The following is a 22414-nucleotide window of genomic DNA, read 5'->3' as shown; positions in this document are numbered from 1 at the left end:
GGGTATCTGGGCTTTTTTATTGGCCTTATAAAGTCAACCTGAATTCCTTAACGTGGTAAATGCTATTCTAGCCAAAGCCTTGGTCATGTTAGGCTCACAACCAACCTGGCCACATGGGATTCTGCCTCAGTTTCTTACAAGTATGCCTGCACAAAGTCTTTTCACTGATCTCTCTCAAATGGCTTTTTTGGCCAGAGGCATATAGACATTTCGCTTATAGTTATAAAATCGTTTTTGCTTGCCTCATGATAACCTCAAATCAAAAACCTACAACCAATACAAACAAAATATAAATAGCAATAAATTAAAGCACACTACCAGAGAAAAGCATTTTGAAGACAGAAAGAAAAAAAGAGAGGGCTACAAAACAATCAAAAATTACAGTAAGTCCTTGCCCATCAGTAATAACATTGCATATGATACGTCCTTGCCCTCTAGTATATTGGGCAGAAATACTTCATTTCATTTCCCAACAAAATCACTATCTACTTTGATAGGGTCCACATTTGCAGTATATTAACCTAAATATTTTAGGCAATAGAAAATGAATCTCTACTTAATTAACTTAATATGCTAAAAATCTATACATCAAATTCACAAATAAAAAATTATGATGTATTTCTTCTATATTTTTAGAGTATGCATCTGGAGGAAGTTGTTCCTTGTTAGCATAACCTAAAGATTTTATTCACTATAGATATTTATTACATAAAGCTGGACTCCAGAGGGAAATCTGGGTAAACTGATAGAGCCCTTACATATACTTACATTTTCATGTATTAAACCCATATGCTTTAATACATTCAGGCACAATAATAAAGGCATTTAATTCAAAACCTTCTAGTGATTTAAACACATACCCAAATAATAGGATTATAGAACCACCTAGTGGCCTCATAAAAAATGATGCTTCATGAAATTTTGTTTCTTTCCATCAGATTTTATATAAACATAAGCTTATTTTCCCACTAATACAGATATCTCTAAACCTATGGATATTGGTCCAAAGGAATTTTGGAGCTGGAAAACAACAGTAAATGTCTGACATTATGAAAAACCTATAGAGAAGAAAAACAAGAGAATTTTAATAAGTGATCATTGAACTTTCAAATTATTTTAACACACAGGGGTGCCAAAAAGATGTACATACATTTTAAGAAATCTTGTTGGAAGTAAAAATCAATCATTCTCCAAAAGTGTATGAATTTCCTGTATAGTAGGAAAACATTAGATATTTCACAAATACCAGTTTACAAAGACTCCAAAACAGTAATATGCCACATTAAATGTTAAAATTTAAATGAACAACATCTTCTTAGTAAATGATTAAACCAAGGTGCACAATCCATCTAAGGAAAAAGGAAAAAATCAAGTTTTGAGATGTTAAACATTTAATGAAATGTCAGTGTAGAATCCCACTGATGTGTGAGTTTCTACAATAAATCAGGCATTCACTCATAAAGTGATGGACGCCACCTTGAGATCATAGAGCTCCTGGGAAATTCCACAACTTTTCAGGCTAAACCATAAAAGTTTCAGCATTTTGCTTGCTAAGCTTCTCAATTGATACATTATAGATGTTTCATGACCTCTAACATTTATTCTAGTACCCCAATTCTCATATTCCTCTCGCCCACCATCACCTCAAAATTCATTGCTCCTACTTACCACATTTTCAATATCCCTCACTCTTTTCAAGTATTTTGTGTATGATCTCCTTGTCTGGCTTAAATTCCATGACAAAGCAATGTGGAAGTGAGCTGAAATTAATAACTTTTATTTCTAACAAATGATGATGTGTAACTTCATAAACTAGTCAACAGAAAGCACTGGGGCTTCCTCTCATGGATCACTTCATGAGTGCCATGGGGATAATCCAGTATCCCTGTGGAGAAATTGACGCCAGCTACCAATTGTTAGCATTAACTAGCCAAGTCTGTGAGTGTGCCACCTCAAAAGAGAATCCTCTAGACCTGCCCCATTCAAACCTTCAGATGAATGCAGCCCCAGTCAACATCCTGAATGCAACCTCATGAGAGATACTGAGCAAGTTAAGCTTAGATTCCTGACCCACAGAAACCATGTGAGATAATAAATGCTTATTGTTTTTAAGACACTATGCTTTAGGCTAATTTGATACACAGAAATAGACAACTAATACATGTACTCCAGCTGATTTAAAAATATACTAAATACTGAAAATAGAGGATGGAGGGAAGTCAAAACTAATTTCTTTGCTTTGAGTTTTGAATAATTTGGAAAATATTGTGATATTACTAACTATAAGTTACTCAATTCTATTCTAAAATCTTGAGGCAAGGGCCATGTCTGCTCAATAAACATTTGCTAGAGTCTAATAAATGTTTAACAACTGAACAAGGTGTTCAGAACTAAAAAGAATATTCCATACAGAACCAAGAAGAAAAACTTAAATAAATAAGTAAAGAAAGAAAGAAAAGAAAAAAGAATATTCCAGTATAGAGTAGGACTCTCATCTTCTCCCTTCAGAACATTAAGTTTTTATCATTACAGCAAGACAAAATTTTTTAGCAGCAGTATCACACTGTTAGTACATACTCACTAAAAGTTTAGGTTCCCTAAGTATTTTAAGATAAAAATAAGTCTACAGGCTATTTCCTGACTTTATTTTCTCCCATGTATCTGAGCATTCATGAGACATACAATCATATGTTAAATCTGTTTCTATACTAAAATCACAAAAGGATAAAAGGAGAAGCGCCGTTGAGGAATGAATATTGTAATTTTTTAATTTGCATACATTTAAGGGGGTACAAATGCAATTTTATTATGTGGATATATTGCATAGCAAAGTCTGGGCTTTTAGTGTATTCAGTACTCAAATAATATATAATACTTTGTACCCATTAAGTAATTTCTCACCATCCACCCCCTCCCGCCCTCACCCCTCTGAATCCCCAATGTCTTGTACAATGAGTATTCTACAAAAAACCGTTCAGCCTACATAAAAATGAAGAGTTAAAATACTGCCTGCCATCATCTTATCTAACAGATTTGACTTGCACACTACTTTTAAAATTCTCAAACTAACCTTTATTCAACAATCACTTTTTAATTCTTCTATGTACATATTAGCCCATTGTCTCGCCTGAATATCCTAATGCTCAAAGCCTTGGTTTGAATAGTAGCTAAATTCATTGGATTTGATCTCAAATCCCCACACATTTATTATTGTCACCTCAGCCAAAACTTTTATACTCACAGTATATAAAATTGTTACTGAAGTACTACTTTGTCCTAAAATGAAAATACAATGAACTATAAAGTTAGGATATCTTTTCTAAATTAAACTTTAAAGTTTTAGATTTACAGAAAAGTTGCCAAAATGGAATGGGGATTTTTATACACTCCCCTCATCCCACTTCCCTTTTTTAACATCTTTATCTGTCACAACTAAGAAATGAATATTGGTACATTACTGTTAACTAAATTCTGCACTTTATTCAGATTCACTGGTTTTCCATTGATATCCTTTTTCTGCTTGAGGACAACATCCAGCATATCACATTACATGTTACTCATTACTATCATCTCCTCTAGTATGACAATTTCTCAGCCTTGTCTTGTTTTTTGTGAGCAAGACAATTTTGAATACTGGTTAGGTAATTTGTAAAATGTCTGTCAATTTGATTTTATCTGATCTTTTTTTTCATGGTCAGACTGAGGTATGGGCTTTAAGGAAGAACAGCACAGAGAAAGGCGAGGTGAAATGACCATATCACATTGTATCCGAGTACACCCTACATGACTTACGGCTGATGTTAATAAGGATCACCTAGACTAGGTAGTGTTTGACCCTTTCCACAACTATAAAGTTAAGCTTTCTCCCCCTTTTCCTTACTGTACCCTTTGATGGCAAGTTACCATGCAAGGCCCACAGTAAATTTGGTGCTGAGATCAGGAAGGGGGATTAAATTCCACGTCCTAGAGAAAAAACGGCTTCTTAAAATAAATATAAAACCTTTCCAATTTCAGAAATATGTGAGTACCTGAAAGCATTGAAAAATGCAACTGAGCACTCATTTAGTGCAAGCCCTTCTGCTGGGCACTTCAAGTAAGGGTTCGACATAGTCCTTTTACCTCAAGAAGTCTGTAATAAACATACCACAAGAAAAACGGCGGTTAGTACTATAGTATGTCAAAAAAGGAAAAAAACAAATCCAGTTGCAGTAATGAAAATTTTCATAGAACAAGTGAAATTAGAGCAAATCTTTGAAAGCTGAGTCAAGATAGGCATTCAAGATAGAGAAAAAAGCATAAACAAAATGGGTAGAAAAGGGAATAACTTTTAAGCCTAGTTTTTAAGTCTAAGATTTCAGATGAATCACAAAGGTCTTGTCAAAAGCCAAGATGTACACACGGTACGCACACACTAACTCCCACTTTTGATGTTCATTGTTGTAACTCTGTAAGCCAATGGAAACATTCAATTTCTTTGGTAAGATATTACCATAGTTTAACATAAATAAATAGTGTTACAGGCTGAATTATGCTCCTAAAATTCATGTTGAAGTCCTAATCTCCAGTACCTATGAATGTGATCGTATTTAGGGATGGGGACTTTAAGTTATAATTAAAGAGTGGGGAGGAGAGGAGAGGATGGGGGTGCTCCCACATAAAGGGCACATTACTGTTAAAGGTATATGGCACACCTATTGGGTGCGGGACACAACTACAAGAGAGATTCTACCTAACAAAGGCAAATATTGTAACCTAGTTGTTTGTACCTTCACATTAACCTGAAATAAAAAAAATAATAAGTTATCTTCTCTATAAACTTGTGCATTCCAATCCTAACCATAACATTTTTTGGCTGTAAATAAATTCAGTGTTCAAAAGACGTACGTAATGACTACATGACGTTTCTGTGGATCGTCACTGTTTCCCTGACAATAATTACTACAATGTGCCAGGAAAATAAAAATCAGAACAGAAAACACATTTAGTGTTATTTAATAAGCACACGTGTAAGACTAAAACTATTTCTAAACGTTAGGAAATCTACAAGGGCAGTAGCTCTACTTTCTTTAATTGCACCCTCAAAGAATCGTACATAAGGGGAATTTAGAACCAGACGTTCCGCTTTTGAGAGTCACAGAAGTCCAAAAGTGTCCCGACGTCCGCAAAAGTCTGTGGGTTAGACCACAATGCCGGGAACGCGCACAGACGCACGTAACCGGGTCTCCCTAAGCGCACCGTCCTTCCCTTTTTCTAACATTGCGCTTACCGAATGGTTTAAAGAGCCTGTCAGTACTCAGGGCAAATACTCCAAACAGATTAGACAAGAATAAAAAACAAAACCCTGAGAGCAGACCACTGCCACCAGCGCTTCGGAAACAGCACTTCCAAAGGAAGATAAAAGTCACGGACAGCTCATTGCAAGGAGACAAAAAAATCAGCTAGTTTGAAATTAACCTACCAAAAGATTAAGCAGCAGAAAACTGTCAAATCTTGTGTTTCTGTAACAAGACTAAACTAAAACAACTATCCTAGATTTAACAGTAAGCCACAGTCTTCACGCAGCGTTCAGCCAGCAGGCGACAGAAAGTCAGGTTTTCACCGCATCACCAGAATGTTTTTGGTTCTCGGGTATACGCATGCGTCAGGACTCAGCGCGAAAAGACCGGCTTAGCGCTCGACGATGGGCGGGGAAAGGAGCTCAGAAACCGTGAGAAGAGGCGGGCCTTCCGGTTACAGCTGGCCCAACGGAAGGGGTGGGGCCATGGCGTAGCTGGGGAGGGGCGAAACTGAGGGTGAGATAACGTAAGGCCCCGCCCCTCGAGGCACGTCCCCCGGATTAGCGTCATCACCTCTATAAGAGCGCGTGCGCTGAAGCATTCAGCCTTTTACATCGGGAGGCGTTGGACTGGTGGGTCCGTTTTTGTGTCTTGTGTGCTAAAATGATAATTGGGACAAAATTTACTGACTTAACTAGGGATTCAGAGATCTTGTTGTATTGGTAGATCAGAGTCAGCTTTGAAAACCTTTAGGTTTGCAAACTTAAACGGACTTAGATTTTCATTAGGTCACGGGACAGCCACGTGCAGCCCTGGGCCCTAAGCCTCAGTACGCCATGGCCCCCAGCGGGAAAAGATCCCATGCACCTGGTGACTATGGTTGACAAAGTTATTAGTTCCACCGTCAAGGTCATGTGGTCGTCTTAATTCCACTGTCTGTGAAAACCGCCAGTTCCGTCCGGATGGTGAGTGAGATCGTAAGTTGTGCCTGCCTGCTCATTCGGTTTTGAATTGTGAATCTCCATGTGTCTTTGGGACCTGTCAACTGTGGCAGTCTCCCTTCCTAGCCATGGAAGAGCATATTCTTGTTTATTGGCAAAGCTGTCACCATTTAATTGGTATCAGATTCTGACTTGCACAAGTAACATTCTATGTTGTTAAAAATCCGAAGAGTGCCGGTTATTGGGTAAACTTTTTAAAGCTGTTGTTTAAATCTTTCTAGGAAGCTGCGTTTGTTCCGATTGATGGTGGAAAGATAAAGGTATGTTTTCCTTTTCGTACTTAGGAGCTAATTTGAAAGCCCTCTAGCGCTAAGAATTGGGAACGGTAACGTCCTGTTCTGCTGGCATTTTGTAATTTTTAGACCAACTAAATTTGCTGATGAAATCTCAGAACAGTGAGGTAAGTACAAGGATCCGAGTTTTATAATGCCGGTTATTCTTCTCTTGCAGGTATCAGTCCGAAATGATCGTGGATGAAGTCCTATGCAGTATCCTGCAGTGGATTCCTATATTTTCCAATCGTATTTGGAGGAATGGGTGTTTCCAATAATCTGGAAACTATCAGGGCACCAATTTTAAATATAGGCCAGAGTTTTTAGGAGGGATTCTTTGATAATGAATAAAATGCTCAACTCACGTGGAAACTCAGCGGTTCTTGACTGTGATTAATAGGCAAAAAGGTGGCTAAAAATAGTGAACAGAATACCTCCTGTGAACTGTTGTGAGGATGTGTGCAAGTGGCATGAATGCGTGCTGCTGTAAGGTTATAACAGCATTTGGAAAAAGTTAATCCATAAAAATTACAAGTTAACCCCAAGGGAGGGAGCAGACAACCACACAAAACGTTCAGGCAACTCTACAAGGAGAAAAGTTACACACTTTATTTACACAAATGTGCACTAACGTTTTACCTTTAAAAAGTCACATGACAAAATTGGCTATGATAAAATCACGTTAATGTAATATTTCAAGATTGAGCAGACTGCCCGTGTACTGCCTCTTAGAGGTTTGCCCGTCGACTTAATCATAAAGATTTGGTTTGTACTGGCAATGTGCCAGGGCAGCCTGAGAGTTTCAGTAAAGATTTTCTCACCTGTATTGCACATTTTTCCCCCTAGTGCTCGTGCAAGTGCTTACCATATGTAGCACTTCTCATCTAAACGCTGCTTTAAAAGTATCAAAATCATGAGCTTTTTAGAAAAATTTTAATGCTGTTCTGCCTGACAGCATCACAAATCTGCAGAGCAGACCTATAAAGCACCTTTAGGTTTGCACCAGTTTTTACAAATTGGAAATTACAAAAAGCATTATTTGATGCAGAAAGGAAACTGGCAAAGTTACTTCGTGGCAGGATTATAACTATCCTAGAGTTCATGTTAACCTCTTCCCCTGTTATGCTACTTATCATTCGAGGAAGGATTCATGTGTGGAAGTGTTATTTATCTTGAGTGTGCCTGTTATACTTGAGCAAAGATTGTGCATTACTACCAAGAATGTTGTGTAAATACACAGAATAAGCAGCTGTCCCCTACCACTGGGTGGAAGAACTTGCTAGCGTTGAGACTCCTTTTCCTGGAGTTTGGAATCAAATTTTCTCGAATTGTCTCCCCATGATCTAAAGTAAGTCTGTTTTTTCTATTGTAAAACCTTACTGGACTTACAAATAGTGAGGTCTAAACATCTGATGCAGAGCCTGGCGTATGCTATTATTGGTGTATGTGTCAAGTGGATTGACATGGTTATTCTAAAACTCTCACATACATAGACCAGGAATGTACTACTGAATTTTCAGTTAGTAGTATTTTGTGATTGGGTTGTATCAGTTTATTTTTGGAAAACCCACAGGTATACATAAAACCAGTTACAGGAATATTTCAATAGATGGCACTCTTAACCAGAGTCATGGAGCATGGTGCTAAGGAAAAAACATTTCTTATTCTACACTAAATTGAAAAGTGTAGAGAGATTGCTAAAAAAGTGATTAGATAGCGTTAGCATGTTGGACAAAATTGGTTGTATATCCAACTAGTAGTTCATACACAGCATAGAAGCATAATTTTTTTTTACAGGTGAGGTCTTGCTATGTTTTTGTAGCTTGGTACTTAACAAGGTAAACTAAGTCATTTCATTTGGGAATGTGTCTTAACAGGCAAATACCCTTGTGGCTTAGTGATACCTATTCTGGAAGTATTTTATGGGATTTCTTGCTCCTTGATTTCCTCAGTTGACAAAGGCTACAAAGGTGATGATGAATGAAGATGTCTTTTTTTAAAAGATGTAAGCATCAATAGGAAATAATTCCACTCCTAAATATAGTAAAGTTTTTTACATATATGTCAAATAATGGGCATTTACTATAAATTGATAGACATAGTACCATGATTGATTAAATTATATGGAGTTCCCAATCCAGATAAATTGTAAAATAGTCATATTGCAGAATGAATATAGAATACCTTCTGGAGAAGGATGAGAAATAGATAAATAAGGCTCAAATGAGAATAATTTTAGTCTCCAGTGAAATTTGGGTAGACAACAATCCTAATTAAGGATAACTGATACTACACTGAGGTATCTTAACCAAAATGTTCACATCACATTCTCTCAAAAGCAGCAAAAGGTACACAATTTTTTTTTTTAAGGTACACAATTTTTATCACAACATGAAGCAAAGGATCTCAATCCCCATTAGTTGTCAATCTCTGGCAGTCTGTCCATAGTGGAAATTAAAAGTTCAATCAGTTTAAGTACTATTCGCTCTAAGGTTTCCATGAAGAATTATAGTTTGGTGACACTTTTTATCCAAGGTACAAAGGCTGAGACTTTGGTATAAACACCAGGAGAATCTTTGACTCCACAGCCATATCCCCAGGAGGTCACCCCATACACCACCCAACTGGTCCCAGCCCGTTCACACATGAGTGGTCCTCCGCTGTCTCCCTGGCAGCTGTCCACACGTTTGTGTTCCTGGAGGTTTCCAGCACAGAGCATTCTACCTGTAAACCGACCTTTGTAACGTTCTTCACAAAACCTCTTAGGAAGTAAGGGGATGGCTGCTTGTTGTAGTGTCCTTGAATATGCCCGTCCTACTCAAATTAAACATCTGAATTAGTCAATGGATAAGTTAGGGATCACAGCATTTAACAGTTAATGAACACTTAAGTCTTAAATAAAAATAATCTATAGTAGTTTAAAATGGGTGAAAGTTATAAATGATAACATGACCTTAGCTGCCTTTTGGAATGTTGACACCGTAACTCTTACTCTTCACTAATTTGTTTCTAAGTACTGAAAAAAAAATTTTGTTTTGTCACCCTGGGCAGAGTGCTAGCTCACAAGCAATCTCAAACTCCTGGGCTCAAGCAGTCCTGTCTCCCCCTCCAGAGAACCCGGACCTAAAAATAACCATCATGCCCAGCTAATTTTTCTTTCTTTTTTTTTTTTTTTAAAGACAGTTTCATTTTGTCGCCCTAGGTAGAGTGCTGTAGCATCACAGCTCACAGCATCCTCCAGCTTCTTGGGCTTAGGTGATTCTCTTACCTCAGCCTCACTCCCTGGCTATTTTTGTTGCAGTTGCCCTACTCACTGAGCCACAGGTGCCGCTCTAATTTTTCTATTTTTATTTTTTGATTTTTTTTTTATTAAATCATAACTTTGTACATTGATGCATTTATAATTTTTCTATTCTTAATAGAGATAGGATCTTCCTCTTGCTCAGGCTGATCTCAAACTCCTGACCTCAAGCAATCCTCCCACTGGGGCCTCCCAGAGTTTGAGGATACAGGTGTGAGCTGCTGCCCCCATGAGGAATAATGAGTAACATTAGTTAACATAAACAAAGATAATTTAAAGAAAGCATGTTTGTGCAGACTTCAGTATTTGTATATTTAAAAATTGAGAATGCATGCTGGTTTAGTGCTCTATCAATTCATGTGAGATTCTTCTACTTCATTTAATTGCAGGATTAATTATAAATGGCAATTATATGTAAGCATACAAGGTGGCATTGTCTGTCCTAAATAAGGAACATGGTATTGTATAAGGGTGATTCAGAAATTGAACATTGTACAGACTTTCTGGTATATACACAGGCTTAAATTTTACCACCTGATTGTTGGTAAGCCATTCATTCTTGTTGAGTGGCTGAAATATATATGGATGTGTATGTCTTCCATGATACCCTTTTTTAGGGTATAGATTCCACCAGCATTCTCTGATCCTATTCACTGAAGTAGAATAAGTAACCCATAATAAATAACATAAAATGTGCTTCCTTGGTCATGTCTATGTGTGATGTCCAAAGGAAGATGACTAAACCCTTATGAAGTAACCTTAATCCTTCTCAGGGGATTGATGTGCTTCATGGATCAACATAGTATACCAAGAAGGCATTCATCCTAATTTTATTATATCATTGAGGAGTGTTTCCCTTTCTTCTTAAATTTTTTCCAGTTTAAGCCAGGATAAGGCCCCCATATTTTTTTAGTATTCTGTATCTGCTATAGATGTTCTACATGTTGCTGCTATGAAATATATAAGTCAGAAGCCCAGCGTTAGTGTGGTTTGAGATAAAATAAACACTAAGATGCCTTTACTAACTAAAACCTTACTGATGTTATTATCACTGGTGGAAAATACTTGTTTGACACTTCAAGAATACAGTTATCAGTGTAATTATTTTTAATGGAGAGCAACAAACCTATCGTTTCTTATTCAATACTCATTTTTTAATTGAAACATCTAATACAGGTAAGACATAGGTCTATTTCAAGACCCATCCTGAGCAAGCAAGTAGCCTGGATATGTTGGTTTAACTCTACTGCCCAATAATGCAGGAAGCTGTCTTCCCCTGAGTACAGCATAACTAAACTGTCTTGTTTAGGGGTTGCAAGGTGACAATGGGAGGGAGGGTGAAAGAAATAGGAGTTTCACTCCAACCTCAGCTCCACTTCAACCTCAGCAGCTCTGCCTTTGTTCTATAGGAATCTCTATTAGATTTAAGTTTGATAAAGGGCTCCATTCCACAGAAACAAACTATCAAACACCAAAGCCCTTTAGCTGGTCCAGCTACATCAAAGTCATCTGGAAAAGCACAGACTAAAAAATAATTAAGTTAAATGTAGACTGCCAAGCCCAAGTCTTGGAGTAGGTTCTTAACTATCTTCCTTTATCCCCCTCCCTAGTCTGGGGAACTAACAGTGAATAGAAGATTCCCTACCTCTAGATTCCATAGGCAATTGATTTCTCTGGGTTTGAGCTACCTAAGATTCTTTTCTTTTTTTCAAGAGACAAATTCTCACTCTGTCACCCAGGTTAAAATGAGTGCAATTGTGTATTCATAGCTCACTGCAGCCTTAAACTGCTGGGCTCAAGATCCTCCTGCCCCAGCCTCCCAGTAGCTGGAACTACAAGCACCCGCCACACTTGGCTAAATATATTTTTTCTTTTTGTGGAAATGTCATCTCAAGATATTGCCTAGGCTAGTCTCCAACTCCTGGCCTCAAGCAATTCTGCCTTGGCCTCCCAAAGTCCCGGGGGATTACAGGTGGAAACCACTGTGCCCAGTGGTGCTACAGTTCTAAATGGAACCAAAAATACCCTCAGGCTATGAAGCCAGATTACATGCAAGCATTTCACGCTTGGTGGTTTCCAAACCGCTAAACCTAAACCCCTTTATAAGGACTTACTACCCACTGCACATGCAAATGTGCAGATAATACCAACATAAGGAAGTGCCAGGCCTTCCTCATTTATTCCTTTGTATTATTTACATTACCTGTATCACCCCATCCTGTTATGTAACAATTGGAAGCTGTTTTCTGTGGCCTCTCTCTCCTGAGTGGTAAACAGGCTGGCAAAACATGGCTGCTAAATCTGGCACATTGCTCTTCTGGTCCTTGTAATCTAACCAGGGCAATGTCATAGTCACTGCTGTCTGGGCGATACTCCTGGTGGACCACAATTTGTTGAATACCAATTTCTTCTTCAAACTCCTCCGGCACCAGGGTATGATAATCTCCAACTCGAACAGCATAGTTCTTAGTGCTGTTACCATATCTAACAGGCAAAAGGACAAAGCGAGAGACTGTTTCAGATCATGAAAATGGGCAGTTTTTAAAGGCTAATGGAGATACTGTTAGCCTTTCTTTCCAAATCATTAGCTCCTCTTGTACATTTAACCTTTCTTTCCATTTGTCTGATCCACTTCTCTTGGTCTTCTACTCCAAAGTCATTGTTATCACCTCATGACTTCATTCATTTCACTGTGTAATCTAAGTTACCATTTAAGTCAGCCGTTCTCAACCTGTGGGTTGCGACCCCTTTTTAACAATGTAAATACATTGCAGCATTATTGAGAACCACTGATTTAATTCTATTTTCTCAGAAGGAGCAAATATGGTGGAGGAGTAGAAAATAAGGAGTAATCATTGATCTGTCATTGACTACCAAATGAAAAAGAAAACAGTAACAATTAGTGTGGGCAAAATTACTGTGTTTGTTGTCTTCATTTTTCTGTCATTTAGTTTGTTAGGAAGCTCCATGAGGGCAGAAACCCTGTCTGATCCCTATCCCTGAAAGCACTTAACATATTTCTAGCAGACACCTTGAACTACTCCCCCTTCCTGTGAACCAAATGCAAACCCAAACTGTATTTGCAGATCAATACTTACTCATTCTATTCTTTTACCTCTTTAAACCTTTGGTCAGATATCACCTTAGTGAGGCTTACTTTGACACCCTTACATTTAAAATCGCAACCCACCTTCTCTTCCCATCCCCACCACTCCCAATATCCTTAATCTGCTGTACTTTTCCTCTTTTTAGCACCACTTTATAACAAACTGCTTAATTTACTATTTGTTATGTTTATTATTCTCTTTCTTCCCTCTGCTTGAATAAAAGGTATTCCAGTTCAAGGATCTTTATCTATTTACTCTTAAACACCTAGAGTAGTGATGCCCCATTAAGTAGAAATGTAACAGATATTTGACTTAGTAAAGGAATGAATGTATAGGCGGTCCCTGGATTATGAACGAGATAGGTTCTGTGGTTCTTAAATTGAATTTGTACATAAGTTGAAACAGATAGATTTACCTATTACCTATAGTAGCCTCTGCTCATATATGGGTCATACATTGATCAAATGTTTGTATCTCAGGGATTTGCTGTAATAGCATCTGTTCCTAAATCCAAGTTGTATGTCAGTCAGATGTTTGTAACTTAGCACTACTCATATATTTTTAATGTATATATTTTTAGAAGACATTATACAATTTATTTATTTATTTATTTTTTTGAGACAGAGTCTCAAGCTGTCACCCTGGGTAGAGTGCTATGGCATCATAGCACACAGCAACCTCAAACTCTTGGAGTTAAATGATTCTCTTGTGTCAGCCTCCCAAGTAGCTGGGACTACAGGTGCCTGCCACAACACCTGGCTATTTTTTTGGTTGTTGTTGCAGTTGTCGTTGTTTTAGCTGGCCCAGCAGAGGACATCGAACCCGCCAGCCTCCGTTTATATGAACCCAGCTTCCGTCTATATGGCTGGCACCCTACCCACTGAACTACGGGCGCTGCTGCATTGTACAATTAAAATGGAGACACAATACTTAATTGATAATTCTTTACCTGTTCGTCAACCAACATACCTAGATTCTGCTGCATCCACAAAGCAGGATTTCTCAGCCTCCTCACTGTTGACATTGTGGGCTAGGTAATATTTGTTGTGAGGGGCTGTCCTATGCAATGCTAGGTGTTTGGAAGCATCCCTAGCCCCTATTCACTAGATGCTAGTAATATGCACCCTCCAATCCCAGTTGTGATGACCAAAAATGTCTTCTGACATTATCAAATGTCCCCTGGGGGGCAGAATGTCCCCAGTTGACAGCCAATGACCTAGAGTACAGGACCCAACCCATCCCCTGGTTACTTCCTCTCCCACTGAAAACTGTAGCACCATGTTCATTGTCTTCCCCTCTACCAGTACTTACAAAAATATGAATAACTCAATTCCAATACTTTTCTCTTTTAGTTCCTTAACTTACTTGCAACGAGTGTATCCTCCACTTTATGTCCTCTCCCTTTAGACCTCGTATTCACAAGTACTATGCACTTAGGAAAGCTTGATTTCAAGCATCTCAAACTTTGTCTATTACCATCTATCTTTACAGTTCTACATTCTCCATCCCCACCAGATTTCAATCCTTTGATTCCACTAATTTTACATTTCAATCTCACTTTTTTTTTTTTAAACAGAGTCTCACTCGGTTGCCCTCGGTAGAGTGCTATGGCCTCAGTCTACCTCATAGCAACCTCAAACTCCTGTTCTCAAGTAAGTGATTCTCCTGCCTCAGCCTCCTGAGTAGCTGGGACTACAGGTGGCATCATCACACCTACCTACTCTTTTCATTTTTAGTAGAGACAGGGTCTCCATCTTGCTCAAGCTGGTCTTGAACCCCAGAGCTCAAGGGATCCTCCCACCTCAGCCTCTCAGAGTGCTAGGATCACAAGTGTGAGCCACCAAGCTTTACTCTCTCTCTTAAGACTTATCCTCTTAACTGGCTTGGAGTCTGCTGTCCATTACCACAATCACTCTTATGCAAAAACTTTCCATCCTACTTTAACCTGCCAAAACTCTAATCCTGATTTTATCAACTCTTTACCTACTTGGTGCTGGCATCTGACTGCTAAAGGGGAAAAGTATGTATATATAACAACTCTCACCATAATTTTTTGACTGAAGTTTGTAGGTATTCAAAAAGCTTGAAATTTTCTAGTGACTCTCTATTTAAAATATAACCTCCTATTTACTCCTATAAAATTACTGGAGTTTATGAGATTCTAAAAGGCCTAAACAGAGTCTGACCATCTTGTATGTATAATTTTCTTAATAATGTCAGCTCAAAAATCTAAACAATGCAATAAAGATGATTTGGCTTATGCAACCACCTACTACTGATATATAATGCAAATAATTTAGGTGATTTTAGACTCTCATTTTTAATACTAAATCATCATATATTTTTAAAGTTCATAGGTTTTTAATATATTGTGCCTAGAGAATATGATTGTAGATTCCCTCGAAATCTAAGTAAAATTAAGGATTAGGAAACTACAAAAAGTAATAAACATGGAGAATAATCAAATATTTAAGTAATTCTCTCTTCCATTTTCTGTGTAATAATATCACTAGTATATTATAAATATTTGGCCAGGTGTGGTTCCTACCTGAAATCCAACATTTTGGGAGGCCAAAGCGAGAGGATTGCTTGAGGCCAGGAGATTAAGACCAGCATGGGCAATATACTAAGACCTTGTTTATACAATAATAATTATAATATTTATTATAATAATAATTGGCTGGGCACGGTGGCACACACCTGTAGTCCCAGCTACTTGGAAGGCTGAGGCAGGAGGATTGTTTGGGCCCAGGAGTTTGAGACTGTAATGAGCTACGATGATGCCACTGCACCTTAGTCCAGGTAACAGAGCAAGACATTGTTTCAAGAAAAAAAAACAAAAGCAAAAACAAAATTTAATATGCCTTATTAACCATATATTTAGGTATTTAAGTTAAAATGCCAAGTGATTTAAAACCTTTCTATCAATAATTATTAATATATCTTTGAAAGTGCTGCTGAAATATTGCATATATCTTTGGAATGGCATTTTGAAAGTTATCTAGAGCTACACTGCAATTGTCTAGTATGGTAGCAACTAGCACTTGAAATGTGGTTAGTCTGAAATGAGAAGTGCTTAAAGAATTTCAGTGAAAAACAAATGCAAAATACACTGCCTTTCTAGATGGTAAGAATATTAAAAGTGTTTAATTTTTATCAATTGCATTTAGCAATGGTTATATTTTAGATATATGGTTTAAATAAAATATTATTAAAATTAATTTTACCTGTTTGAGTTTTTTATCTTTTAATGTGGCTACTAAAAAGTTTAAAGTTATATAGATGCTTTGTGTTTGTGCTTACATTATATTTCTGCCAGACAGCACTGGCCTCCGGAATTAGTTTTGCATGAACTAGGGACTCTATTTTATCATATTTATTTAATACAGTCTCTTACGTTACTTGTAAATCTTAAACTTGAGTTATGAGACACTGCCTTCAAATGTTAACTTTTTATATCCTGTAAAATAATTACATTACATTACATTTTTTTTTAAGCCTATGACATCAATACTTTCCTGTGTAAAATAATCTTTGCATCTGAACTGGCTGTATAAATCTATTCTACATATAAAAATTGAGTTTTCAACCAGTAAACAAAGAAACAAAACATCACTGCAAAGCAAGGAGTTAGACCATAATCTCAGTGTTAAAAGTCTTGGACAATCTTGCCTTAACGTGTTTTTTTCATGCCAGAGCTATTGCAGCAGTCGCCTAAATGGCCTTGCAGCTTCCAGTCTTAACTTTTCAACCCATCCTGGACACTACGGCCAGAGTGACGTTTCTGTCTGATACTATAACTACTCCTCAGAATACCCTTCAGGGATTCCCTCGTCTACATGATAAAGCTCAAATTTCTTAAATGACAAACCTGTCTAAGAACTGGCCCTTGTCCACTTTTCTGATACCAGTCTGGCTACCATGCTCCTGTCATTTAAACCACTTGAAGAGGTGTCTTCAAACCTGTATCTTTATTCAAACTGTTTTCTATATCATTTGATTCATCCCCTCTATCCTATGATAAAGCTGATTTTATCCTGATGAAGTCAAAGATCTAAAAAGCTCTTCCTACTTCCCTGCCCTGCCTGAAAATAAGCCAGTCCTTCTTCTGAACACCCCTAATAGCATGAATAACGGTTTCTAGAATTTATTAAGATGTCAGGTCTCCCCGATTAAAGGCTTCTCAAGTGCAAGGAACAGGTGAGGACCCATGTACACATGCTTGCCACAGAGAAAGCTCTTAATAAAAGTACGTTAAATGACTTATTTTGGAAGACAGCCCTGTCCACATACATACTCACCCCCTCAGCTCTAACTGACTAAAACCAAGGAGATATTTCATAAATTCTCATACCATGACAAAAGTTTCTGTTTCATAAAAAAGTCTTAACAAAGATCTAATATTCCTGTTAGTGCTGGCTGTTCATAAAAATCACCTTTACCTCTTTTAAGAATACAACTGTCCAAGCCACCCAAGGTCTGAGACTGTAAGTTAGTAAGGCTGGTATAGGGCCACGGGAGATCAGATTCACAGCCAGACTTGAGAACTGCTGAACCAAAGACTGTTAAAGGCATGGGCATAACTCCTGCCCCTGCATGCCTGGAATTTCACGGCTGCACTAAGTACCCTAAGAGATTACTAATAGGTATCAAAATGTAAAAAATCATATACATTTCATATGTATTAATATACTGTTTTCTTGGCTCAAGTAGATTTGGGCATGTTTACCCCAGAGTTAGCATGTTCACCAATCAGGAGCTAATATTCAACTGAGAATAAAAATAAAACATTTACCTATCAAGAAGGCAAATAGCAAGATTCTAGTCAAAAGGAAGTTATCAGTACCTATACTTTTAAAGTTGTCTCGATTTTTTGAAATGTACTAAGATTTTACAAACCTAAGAATAGATTTTATGTTTGGAATTTGAAGAACATCAGACATAAGATTGGATTGGTTTTCCAACCTAGTATTTATCTGCAAGTTTCACCTGTCCTAGTAGATTCGATTATATACTTCAGGGATAACACTTTAGCTGAAGTACCCAATATGTCTGTGGAGTTTGGAAGTCTTTTTTATGGTTCTAGACTTCTCAAGACACACATTAAAGAATCCTCTTTTTCAATGTATTTTAAGGTCTTTCTAGTTAAACTCTTGTTATTTTGATAGACTTGATTATATTCAAAAATGCTTCTAAAACAAATATTTCAAGTTTTGGCTGACACATCATTCAGTTGTTTGCTTTGCCAAAATAACTTCAACTCCCCCTCAAATGAAAATTGGATGAAATTCCCAGACAAGCTTGAGCAAGAGAGATCTGAGACACTGCAGTTTCTAAAATACAACATCCAAGTTTCTCTAAGACTCTGGAGTTCAAGTAAAACAATAGCAATAAATTTAATAGAATTAAAAATAGAATTAATTCAAGTTGCAGGGTCATAAGATTTGTGTTTGTTGTCTATATGGATTCATCTCTACAAGAAAACAATATTTTACATCAGCCTGTGTACATCTCTCTGTTGTCTGGATTAAACTCAAAAAGTAGTTGACTGACGTTACTATGTAAATGGTTCCAATTGCTTAAGGAGAAGTAACTTCAGTAGAACCTTGCACAGTCCTTACATAGATGCATATATGTATATATATGTACATATATACATATATATAGTGCATACTATATATGTATAGTGTGTACTCAGAAAATGGTTTTAGCATGACTGGTGATATTGTGTATATCGCCAAAGATCATGTTCTTAAGAACTCTGCTCTATCATACATTATGTCATGCTGAAATTAACCTCAAGCACCCAACATACTCTGTTTAAAAAAGAAAGTCTCATTACCCCTGTGACTCATCTTACTATGTACAAAGATCTAGATATTTCTGATTTTCAGAGCAGTGATCTCTGACAATTTCCAGCTGCTATGGCATTTCTAGGCAAAAAGTCAAAAAGATAAAATCAGATAAAGTTATATTCTTGAACAAATCAATTTTGGAGTAGAATTACCGAAATGAGGAAGTCTGTGTTTTAGGTACATTCATTCCACCAGAATCCTGTGTGTTATCAGAATAAGCAATTAAAAGGAATTAGCTTAATAACCAAGAACTCTTCTTTCCATTATAATGCTGCAGCATTGTAGACGGAAGGTCATTTCATGGTACTTGTAGTTATGGTTTAGAATAGAAAACAGCAAGAGCAAGACATTTGTGTAAGATTTGAAGGACAAGTACAAAAAACAACTTAATTTATCCACTTTTCCCCTTCACACTGCCAATAAGATACTACATTCCAAAACCTGTATTGAATTAACACTAAGAAAAATGTGAAAAATGAGATAGGCCTTTAATAGTGATTCACCAACGACCTCAGTTATTACATTGGCATGGAAGTGTGTTCTGGACACCTCACAGGATGTGATAGCTATGAGATAGTAAGAGATTACTAGAACTCTGCCCGCCTTCCCCAAAGTACCCTTCAAACGTCTACTTTATATGAAGGCCCACTGAGGCTCGTGGGCCTGAAATTACGGCATTTTGACCTCATCTTCCCCAGGCCATGATTCCTAGTTACTATGATATGAGGGTTATATAAAATTATAGGGAAAATTGAGCCTTTAGCATAAGATTCACTTCCTGCTTCAGAGACCTAGAGAATAATGAGAACGGCACGTGTTATATACGTATGTGCAGGAGATCAGAAAACTGGACTTCAAATGAAAATGTGCGTGTGAGGTGTGGCTGTACCAGGCCTAACAGTTATGGGAAAGAGTTTTGAGACTCCAAAGGTCTCTTGATGCTGGAGGGACAGGTTGTGCTCAAGGTCTGCGGTTTTACAAAAACAAAGGTGGACATTCCATCTGACCTAATCAGTGCCACTGTCAGACAAGCAGCTTTAGTCTACTTCTTCCTGTTTTATGATAATAAATATGGACTGAAGTTTGCTTGGGAGGGCTCCTCCCAGAGTTCCTCAGTCCCCAGCACAGACTCTTGTGTCCAGCCTCCTCATTCCTCGAGCCAAGACGCTTTCATCTGTTGACCCCAAACCCCTCCATAAAATAGTGATTACTTGGTGAAAGCAAATAAACATACATGAAAAGCTGTCATCTCATATTAAAAAAACACAGGTAGTAATCACAACCTAGTCCTTAATATCCAGAAATGTCTGTGCAAGAGCACTGGTCTATAACACCACTGCGAGAATTAGGCACCAAAGAAGATCTGAAGAACAAGAAATCTTCATGTATACAGAAGTTTGGCAGCCAACAAAGCAGTCATTACAGACACATTCAAACAGAAAGAAAAAGAGGACAGAGAGACAATTTCAAAATATGAAATCCAGGTCCCCTACCCATAGGCCTTAAATGAGACTAAAGTGTCTTTTACTCTGTAAGAAATCTAAAAGGGCAAAAACCTCTCAGAACCTGACTACATTGCTCCTACACTACTTTCTATCTTTTGCAAATTCCAGTGTTGCTGGTGATTAACAGGGAATTACGTTAAGCCAAGTCCCTGAATCTGGAAAAACAAAACTTGGAATTTGTTCTAATCACTAGTCACTGGCTCTATGCCTTTTAATAAACTTACCGCAATAAAGATGTGAGTTGTAGCCTCCTTAGGCACCTCAAACGAGAGGCCCATGAAATCTGGAAAGGTTACAGACCAAGTCAGATGGATACACAACACATCTGCAAAGCACTTTTTCTCTTACTCACATTAAAAGAATCTTGCATTATAGCCAAAGCTCATCAAAATTCTGCATATCGTAACCTGAGCCTCAGCTCTGTAATCAACTAGCTTTATCTTAAACTATGAAGATAATGGGAGGAAATTCCAAATGACATATGGAAGTAGTTATCTATTCATTTAGGTTTAAAATACCACTATCCTCTAAGAAGTCCAACATTCTTAAATATATCCGCTATCTGGCAACTGAGCCCCCACTTGCTTCATGCAACAATCATTCAGGAGTATCTACTGAACGCCGAGTAACACAGTAGACACTGGTGTTTAAACACAAATAAGACAATTGATGACTTTACGCAGTAATCTAGAAGGAGCAAGCCAAGGGGGGAAATGGACATGTAAATAAATAAATCCAATAATCCAATATGTAAAAAGAGTCCTTTCAGGAAACCCAAAGGTCACATCAAAGTTTTCAACCTCAAGTATAATTTTTTGAGCAACCTTCCTACTCTAATACTTTAAGCCAGCAATTTTTAAAGGCTCTTAGGTGTGCCACAAAAATTTTTAAAGATCATTACATTATTTTTGAAAGCACTTCAAAGCACAGTAAGTATATTCCATTTTTTACTTTTTTTTTTTTGATCAGCATAATTTAGGTGTGCTGCGAAAGTTTAAGGTCCAAGAGTGCCGTGAGATAAAAAAGGTTAAAAAACACTGCTTTAAGCCTTGAAGCCTTGATACTATAACTTTTAGCTAAGATTTAAAAGGTAAAGAGTACTGAAAATCTAAACTTAACATACCCGGTTACTTTGCCTAAACTCTGAGCCCCCAAACAGGCTCTGTCAGGTTCTCGCCTCATTCTTCTCCACTAGTAAGTGAAGTAAAATCATTTTCAATTCTCCACTTTTGCTTTTATGTTCAGTTCTTCCCTTGGAAACTCTACATAACAATAGCCAGTGTTTATCTTGAATTCCACAGTTGATAAAATACTTTCCCATATTCCAGATCATTTGATTGTCACTATGAAACATGACTGCCTTCATTTTGCAGATGAGTAAACTGAGGCTGCAAGAGGTTAAATCATTTCTGCAAAGCTGGACAGTGAACAATTGAAGGAGCTGGAATTGTCATCTTGGTCTTAAAGGACAGATCCAAGTCTTCTGTTGCACTGTTCAAACTCTCCGTATTTCCATCACAGCGTCTTTCCCTTCACTTCCTTCTTTCTTTTTCCACTATTTCTATTATTACAAAAGTCTTATAACTGTCACCCTCCAGTAGAAAAGTATAAATTTAAGTATCTGTCTCTTGGTCCCATCAGTTACTACCGTAGTGGGTCTTAACCACTTGGTAACACACCAATTGGAGTCACTCTAGAAAAAGTCTATAAGTATACAGATATGGAAATTTTTTTCATATAATTTCAAGCTAATTCACAGACCCATAGATTAATAACTTTATCTTATGCCTTCAGATCTATCCTATACATCTCCAAATGACTCATCTCCTAAAACTCTTCCTTGATCATATTTCAAGGCTCAAAACCCTTTGGTGGATTCCCACCACTTAGTGCAGTGGTTCTCAACCTTCCTAATATAGTTCCTCATGTTCTGGTGACTCCCAACCATAAAATTATTTTTGTTGCAACTTCATAACTATAATTTTGCTACTGTTATGAATTGCAATGTAAATATCTGATATGCAGGATGTATTTTCATTGGTCCCAACCCATAGGTTAAGAACCACTGGCCTAGTGAATGAAAGAAATTCACACCCC

The 22414-nt window shown here is 37.4% G+C and overlaps 1 protein-coding gene, 1 long non-coding RNA gene and 1 other non-coding gene across 3 annotated transcripts in view; 2 read left to right on the top strand and 1 right to left on the bottom strand.

The window, feature by feature from the left end:
• Positions 1-5904: 5904 nt before the first annotated feature.
• On the top strand, positions 5905-6921 carry LOC105888032. The gene is made up of 3 exons (XR_001161704.2): positions 5905-6241; positions 6499-6537; positions 6728-6921. It is a non-coding gene; the product is annotated as an uncharacterized LOC105888032 (long non-coding RNA).
• On the top strand, positions 6296-6426 carry LOC111728512. Its single transcript, XR_002775782.1, has one exon. It is a non-coding gene; the product is annotated as a small nucleolar RNA SNORA24 (small nucleolar RNA).
• Positions 6922-9055: 2134 nt separating the features above from the next.
• Positions 9056-22414, bottom strand: part of PRSS12 (protease, serine 12) — a 69834-nt gene continuing 56475 nt past the window's right edge. The window contains 2 exon segments of the mRNA XM_003800066.2: positions 9056-9363; positions 12054-12334. Coding sequence (XP_003800114.1) covers positions 9056-9363; positions 12054-12334 — 589 coding nt within the window.

The sequence above is a fragment of the Otolemur garnettii genome, unplaced genomic scaffold (assembly GCF_000181295.1).
Source record: "Otolemur garnettii isolate 467f Iridium unplaced genomic scaffold, OtoGar3 scaffold00164, whole genome shotgun sequence".
Taxonomy (NCBI): domain Eukaryota; kingdom Metazoa; phylum Chordata; class Mammalia; order Primates; family Galagidae; genus Otolemur; species Otolemur garnettii.
The sequence above is the reverse complement of the archived record's forward strand: the minus strand, read 5'-3'. Positions and strand labels throughout refer to the sequence as shown.